The 8273-nt window shown below is 35.0% G+C and overlaps 1 protein-coding gene across 1 annotated transcript in view; it reads right to left on the bottom strand.

Moving 5' to 3' along the window:
* Nucleotides 1-2753: 2753 nt before the first annotated feature.
* Nucleotides 2754-8273, bottom strand: part of COL21A1 (collagen, type XXI, alpha 1) — a 203013-nt gene continuing 197493 nt past the window's right edge. The window contains exons 27-32 of the mRNA XM_011960186.1: nucleotides 7791-7823; nucleotides 7041-7187; nucleotides 6891-6945; nucleotides 6160-6360; nucleotides 5296-5373; nucleotides 2754-3999 (exon numbers count right to left, since the gene is read on the bottom strand). Of these exons, the coding sequence (XP_011815576.1) occupies nucleotides 3812-3999; nucleotides 5296-5373; nucleotides 6160-6360; nucleotides 6891-6945; nucleotides 7041-7187; nucleotides 7791-7823 (702 nt within the window). The 3' untranslated portion in view covers nucleotides 2754-3811. The remainder of the gene's footprint in view (nucleotides 4000-5295; nucleotides 5374-6159; nucleotides 6361-6890; nucleotides 6946-7040; nucleotides 7188-7790; nucleotides 7824-8273) is intronic.

Below are 8273 nucleotides of genomic sequence, written 5' to 3'. Positions count from 1 at the left end.
AAGAAAATAAATCTAGCCATACTTTAAAAAATGAGAAAATGTTCAGGCTAAAGATATATAGTGATAACTTATAAGACTCATAAGATTAATATAATGAAGAAAAAATTATCATAGTGTGTGGGTGTGTGGGGGGGGTGTGTGTTGCTGCCCTCTACTGGGGATCAAAGGACGAGTTCTCATTAAGTTCTACCAGCTCAATTCCAATTGAAAATCTCTTCGTGATAAAAATTAAATCAAGCACCTAGCAAAGTTCTAAGTACCAGAAACAAAGTATAGTACCACAAGACTATAAACCCTAGGGGTTTTTTTTTTTTTTTGCCCTCAATTGTCCATACTTTACATTTTAGAGGAAAATCGTTGAAATCATGCAAAGACAGCCTTTACTGAGAATGATTTTTACCCCTAAGACTGAGAGTTTCATTCAGAATTGACATTCAGGATGAATACCAATGAGTCAGATCGGCTTTATTCAGTATCAGTTACACGCATATAAAATGATTTTAGTACTTTAAAAAAATTTTGGTAACCTTAGCTGGGTGCGGTGACTCATGCCTATAATCCCAACGCTCTGGGAGGCCACGGTCAGACGGATCACTTGAGGCCAACATGGTGAAACCCCGTCTCTACTAAAAATACAAAACTCAGCCAGGCATGGTGGTGGGTGTCTGTAATCCCAGCTACTAGGGAGGCTGAGGCAGGAGAGTCACCTGAATCCAGAAAGCGGAGGTTGCAGTGAGCCGAGATCGCGCCACTGCACTCCCGCCTGGGCGACAGAGCAAGGTTTTATCTCAAAGAAAAAAAAAGGCTGGGCGTGATAGCTCATGTCTGTCATCCCAGCACTTTGGGACGCCGAGGCGAGCAGATCACCTGAGGTCAGGAATTCAAGACCAGCCTGACCAACATGGAGAAACCCATCTCTACTAAAAAAACAAAATCAGCCAGGCATGGTAGCACATGTCTGTAATCCCAGCTACTCCACAGGCTGAGGCAGGAGAATCACTTAAACCCGGAAGTAGAGGTTGCAGTGAGCCGAGATCGCGCCATTGCACTCCAGCCTGGGCAACAAGAGTGAAACTCTGTCTCAAAAAAAAAAAAAGGATTTGGTAACCCCATATTTTCTGTAGAGTTCTGGTAAATTGTATGACTTGATTTCACTGATGAATTTCTTTTGTTTTGTCTCATTTAATCTTTTTAATACTATGAGGTAAGTATTATTAATATCCCCAACTTATCATATGAGAGAATTTAAGCACAAAGATGTAAATAAATATTCTGGAAACAAAACGTAGGACTTTGAATGCAGGAAATCTCAGGACAGAAGCCATGCTCCCAGCAACCACACTAAAAGGCCTTGCATATAACATGGTGCTGAGCACATAACATAGTTATTCTCCAAAAAATGTACTTGCAGAGCAAGATTATTCACCTATTCATCCTTGAAAATCAATGTGTTATGAGTTAGTCTTAAGTTTCTCCAAGGCAAAACTATGACACAACATATGCCATGCTAAATTATGGAAATATTTCATCTTGAGATGCCAAATTTTAAAGCAGAAATACTGAAAGTAAATATAGTTTATATTCCATAGATTTTGTTGTTCCTGGAATTCTTCATGCTTTTTCTAACCCTCCACCCTTTGCTCATTTTCATTATCTTTACATGACTTAGTTATGCCAATACCTCCTAGCCTACTATAATCTGCATTACTCTGCTTGAAATGTCATAACAAAATATCATTGACTTGCTGGCTTAAGCAACAGAAATTTTTGTTCATACAGTTCTGAAGGCTGGAAGTTCGAAATTAGGGTGCCAGTATAGTCGGGTTCTGGTGAGGTCCTTCTTCCAGGTTGCAGAGTCACCTTTCACAATGTACTCACATAGTCTTCCCTGGGTGTGAGAGCTGGAAGGCCATGAGGTAGATGAAGGAAATGACGGGAGGGAGGGTAGTAGGGGAGAGCAACATCTTCCTCTTCTTATAAAGTCACCAATTCTATGGGATTTGGACTCCACCCTTATGACCTCATTTATCTTGGTTACCTCCTGAAAGCTCTATATTCAAATATAGTCACACTGGGGGTAAGGGCTTCCATATATGAATTGGGGGCATACGATTCAGTCCATAACATCATCTTTTACATTTCAATTGCCCATTTTCTCCTTTCTTAGAATTAATGTATTGCAATCACCTGTTTACTTTCCTGTGTCTCATTATACACGTGTTCCCTCAGGCCAAATTCTAACCATATTGCCGTTGTATGCCAGGCACAAAACCTATCCATGTGGTGAGTACTGTTGGATGAATAAATCAATGATACCAATGGCTTTATTCTGCTTCTTTACCAGCTTTTAGAAGCAAATGCCATCATTAAAGCAGGGGTAATAGGTTTGTTGGCTTAAGCAGATACCTGGGGCTTTACTGGAGATAAAACATCAAAACAAGCCTTATGCTCATTCAGCCACTAAACATCATGAATTTTAGTCTCCTCCAAAGTCCTCATCAAAATAATAGAATTTGCATGACAATAAAGTTAAACTTTGGGCAACAGCCATGACTGTGCTAGGAAGTAAGTGTTGCAACTGTTCAGGTGTGCAGCACACCAATTCAATTTGTAATTTCTTATTTCAGGTGAACACATTTTTTAAGAATAGAGTGAATGATTTAATAAATTATATCCATTGAATAAGTGACCATATAATATACATACCATACTCAACAATCAGTTAAAATTAGTTATAAAAAAAGACATTGTAATCAGGCCTGTACACGTTTTATTATACTCTGAATAACAAGCATGTAACAAAATTTTGAGCATGACAAGGAAGAAATATTTCAAATTCTGTTTCTTACAAAAGCATTAAGAACAATACACAAAGACTGTTCATAATATTTTACAGTCAGCTAAAAATAACAAGACATTCTAGGACTTTAGGAGTTTTCCTTTTCTTTCAACTAGAGCGTTTATTTCCATTAGCTTTGCTACAATGAAAATTAACATATATGGACATACACATAGCAGTGAAATGGAAAATGAAGGCATACAACAAACATTCTGATTAATCAACAAGTATAAAATACAGCTTTTAGTACTTCTGAACTTACATTTTCTTCGAATGTACAATGAAACTTTTTGTGTCAAACGTTTTTAATGTTAATTTTGACAGTTCCCAAAGTAATTAATACTCTTACACCACCATTAATCTAATTTTAGAATTTGACATGAATTGAGAAACACACTAATCTTATTCAGAGGTGCTATTCATAACACTGAACAAGAGGCAATTCACTGCCCTTTATCAAGGCAGAGACACTGTAGTAAATGAGTAGTTCACCAATACTGTCTATCCCAGGTGAATATCAGCCCTGATCTTACTTCCAATGACCAGATACATGTTTTGGCTTATTTGTAGTAGCATGAGCTATGAGATATGAAACATGAAAGTCACATAGACATGAAATCAAACTCAAATCTCTACTGAATGGAGGCTGAATGTGAAATACTTCACAGTGACTAAAACTGACTGGCTAACAGGCAATGGTGGATTTTTATATTCAACTTTGATTAACATAAATGGACTTTATAAGAAACCCTTGAGATTTAATTAATGCTGCTAATCCAAGGGCTCCAAATGACTGAGGAGCCTTTAAAATCAGTATATGTGACTTTTTATATTTTTTCCTATAAGAAAAAAAAATAAAAACACCGAGGTACTTAAGTTTCTTTTCAAGGGATTACTGTTGGTTATCTTCCTGAGATGCAAAAGACCACAGAAAAAGCACCATGCCGAGGCTGCTGAATGAGGCATCAGATACTAATAGTTTGGTCCTTTCCTGAATGGATCTCTTCCAGCAATTACACTAAAACATAGTGATGGGTCGCAGATGCCTGGGGGGCCTGGTTGCCCTTGGATTCCAGGTTTTCCATGATCTCCGTCTTTGCCAGGGAGACCTGGGTCTCCTGGAGGACCTTCTTTGCTTATTCCAGGAGGGCCCTCTGGACCTAAAATGGGACATTGGCAAGATGTAAACAGAGAACTTTAGTTTTTTATAGTGAAATAGCTGATTCAGGAAGAAACTTAAACTGAAAAAGGAAAAACCTCTTGAATATTTTATATATTTGTACTAATTATAAAGTAGAGGCATTTTCTTGAAAATTCTACATGTCTTCTGCTTTGAAAAGAGGCATCCAAAAGTTATCGGTACTTTTTGAAAACTAGCTATATTAACATAGCAACCATGCTACTGATTAAAACATTTAGTTAACATTATAATATTCCATTTTGTGTACGGTCCAATCTTATTTCTTCCTTTCAGCCTATCTTTTACCAATATTATTATAAATTGACAGGTGATATATAAGCCAAAGCTGAGTCATTTTTGTGCCATATTTACAACAAATAAATGACTGTTTCTATTATACATATTTTTAGTTTCCATATCTAAATGCATTATTCTTATTTTAGTATAATAGTCATCAATACACATACGTATGAAAGCCCTAATTTGTCCAACATAGCCTGATTAGTTCAATTAGCATGCTTGAGGAAACAAAAGCTAGCTTAGGATACTGGCCTTTTAAAGTTGATTCAAAATAACAAAAACAAAATATTCAGATTTTGGGAAGGAGCACAGTGGTTTGGGCCTCTTCTTACTCCTCTATTCCCTGCTACTACTACTAATAAACATCTATTTAGCACTTAACTGCAACTGTAAGTATTGTTCAAAGTATTTTACATAAACAAGTATTAACTCATTTGATCAACTCCAAAGCCTCTTAATAACATCTAATCATAGCAAACATTTATTTGAAAACATAACTGTGATTGTCCTGCATTGTTCTGAAAGCTACATATAGAAACTATTTAATCTCCCAATAATGTTATGATGGAGATAACATTATCATCACCATCTTACCAGTGAGGAAACTGAGACATGACAGAGTTAAATAGCACAGCTAGCAGATTACTTAACCACTTCAGCATTTCTCTGCTTCTCTGAGGGTCATAAAGACTAAACAGTGTTATGCACCAGATAAGCAGGGGTGACAAACGATTCTAGAACTCTTCTAAGGAATAGATATTAAACCAAATGATAAGCAAGAGATAATATTGAAGGATTCATAAACTGAGGGTAATATATGAAAAATATTCTAGAAGTTCTACTTCAGTGTGTTAAATGTGAATCACTCAAAAAAGAAAACGGATGTCTTGGTTTCAATTTATTTCACATAGATCTATGGTGACTTTTCTTAAAGCAAAATGAGCAGCAACACTTATGAGCAGGTAGCAATTCTCACCCGGGGGACCAGGAGGACCTTGTTCTCCAGGATGCCCAAACCCTTGGCTCCCTTTTTCCCCATTTCTTCCTGGTAGGCCTGCAGGGTGTCAAACATCTGAGTAAGTTTACTTAAAATCACTGCCTTCTAGACTGTTTCTTTCAAAGCTGTTAATATACACATGAAAGAAAAATGTCTTTTAAAAACCAGCTTGCCATCTATTTTTTCTTACTAATGGATAACAATTTTTGAAGCAATAATTTCTAAAATGATCAGTGGTTTAGTTGCAAAACTTAATGGGAATCAAATATTTAGAAAAGAAAATGGTTTGGGATTATTAGCCCTTTGTGTTAATCATAGTTTTTTAAAAATTACTTTATGAAACATCTAAATTGTTTATATACTATTAAACAAAAATGAAAGAATTATTAATCAACATTTCATATAAACTTTCAAAGGCAAGGAGAAATTGTGGGCTGTTAGGAAGTTTTATTGCAAAACTTATATTTTCCTATAATAGAAAAAAATGAGTAAGGTAACAGTGCAGAAAGTTACCAAAGTCAAAACAAAGGAAATGGCATCCATGATTTTCCATTTAAAAACTTTTCTAGACTCAAGCAACATTTCTCAGTACATTGGCAACATTTTCTAATTTGTAACTTCATGTGTTCATAAATTTGACTTCTCTATTTGAGAATATTGCATTAAAAAATAAAATAATTTCTCTTTAATTCAGTTGGCAAATTATGTAAAGACTTGAGCATTTACAGATTTTTTTATCATGAAAACAAAGTTATTTCTTGACTATTAAATGGATATAGGATATGAATTTTTTTAAAAAATAACTTTTTAAAATTCATTTTCTTGTTCAAACTAACTGCATACCTTTTAATCCTCTGACACCTGGACGTCCAGGGACACCCATTAATCCAGGAACACCATCTCTTCCTGGCAAACCAGGTAATCCTCGGGGACCCTCTGGTCCTACAGGACCAGGTGGCCCAGGAATACCCGGGGAGCCATGTTGGGACTGGCAATGATCACAACTTCTAATTCTTCCACTCTGAAGTAAGACTGGTAGCTGGGCTTTTAAAAACAAAGAAACCCCATCCTTTATGTTTAAATGGTGAGTTGGTGTTAATTATATTTCTTTTTTTTTTTTTCAGTTTACAGAGAAAACAACTATGAGCACTGAATATGTGCATATTTCTTGGTCAATAATTTGACTTCTAGGAGTGTGACTATGGAAATATTCATTGCTCTACGCAGTCATTTAATTACAGAAATTGCTTAAAATAGGAGAAAAAGTAAAAGTGCCCCCAAAAGAAATTGGTGGAATTATAGATATTCATATTGATGAACTAAATTATCAAAAAATATGCTACAAAAGAAAATTCTAATAATGACAAATAATAAATTTCTTTAATAAAAAGATTATAAAAGATTATATATGATAAATCTTTATAAAGATACTAGTTGAAGAAAAGTAGATGAGGCTTATAAATGTTATCTGTTTTATTCTTCACCTCACTTATATCCTCTACAATTTGTCCTAAGAATTTGTATTACTTTTGTAATTTGAAAAAAGTGATTAAAATGCTGTATTTGATACTTACCTCTTATTACATCCATGCAAACTTGTCGAATAAATTGTTCTGAAAACTCTCTTCCCTACATCAAAGTATTAGGGGTTATGACATGCATATAAAGAACATGAGCAAAAATCAATGAAAATATAATAACTCTGGAAGAAGCAGAATACATACGGGCTTCCCATCCAAACCTGGGGGTCCCTGAGGACCTGGGTCCCCAGGTTGCCCCTTAGGACCTGCAGGTCCCATCAAGCCATCCACCCCAGATTCTCCTTTTGATCCAATGGCACCTCGGACACCAGGATCTCCCTTTTCACCTCTCTAAAAGCAAAAGAAATGTTTACAAGTTCTACTTAAATATTTCAGAAGGTATAATTCCATCATGAAACTCCTTAAGGATGTGAATATGAATGTATACATATGTAAGCTACGTAAGGACTAGCTGGAAATATTGTCATTGACCAGAAGGGAAATTTCATATCATATTAAACTGTCATTTATCCATCCATCCAATCAGCCAGACCTACAAACATCCACTACTGATTGAGTATATTACATAGGTAATATGTACACTGCCAGAGATATCACAATGGTCATAACACAGTCCTATTCACAAGGAGCTTGCATTTTAGTGAGTCCGACAGATACAGAAATGCACAATATTCTTTATTCAAAAATATGGAGAAAAAATTCAGCTCCAAGTCTGGCAGAAAAACCAATAATAGTGACAATTCACATTTCATATCAAATTCAGTATAAATGTACATATTCTGAAAACTGCTAATTGGGAACTTCCACTGAAGAAGATGAAAAACATTTCGTTTTCTGGTTTTTACTCAAAAGCTAGATTTATATAGTATTGAAACCCAAGCAAAAAGGACTGAAGAACGAGAGCAAGAGAGCATAATATATGAAGAAACATACCTCTCCTTTTGCACCATGATGGCCTTGAATTCCCTTTGAAAATTAATAGGAAAAAAACTATAATAAATGTGCAAGCTACAGTACTGTAACACGGCATCCACATTTTACCACATACTTAATCAAATTTAAAATTTCAATTTGGAAAATACCGATAACATTAGTGACAGAATTACACATAAAGGAGACGCTTTTTGCCTTTTAGAGAAGGCTAATGACTAGGAAATATGTTAACCGAATAATATAAAAATTTTAATTTGCTTAACAGTTTCCTTCTTAGATATGAATATTTTCAAATGCTGCACGTTGAACCACATAGGTAAGAATGGGATTCTACTGAATTTAAAATATATCACCATTTTAATAAAAATCAAAACTCAAATCAGATTAAATATTAGGTATATTTATTCTTGTATTCAGTAATTAAGATAAATCATCTATTTTCCCAAGTTTATGTTCTTAAAATTAAATTTTGATTGGGTGCTA

Source organism: Colobus angolensis, unplaced genomic scaffold, assembly GCF_000951035.1.
Source record: "Colobus angolensis palliatus isolate OR3802 unplaced genomic scaffold, Cang.pa_1.0 Scaffold51, whole genome shotgun sequence".
Lineage (NCBI taxonomy): Eukaryota > Metazoa > Chordata > Mammalia > Primates > Cercopithecidae > Colobus > Colobus angolensis.
This window is presented reverse-complemented; position numbering and strand designations above follow the sequence as displayed.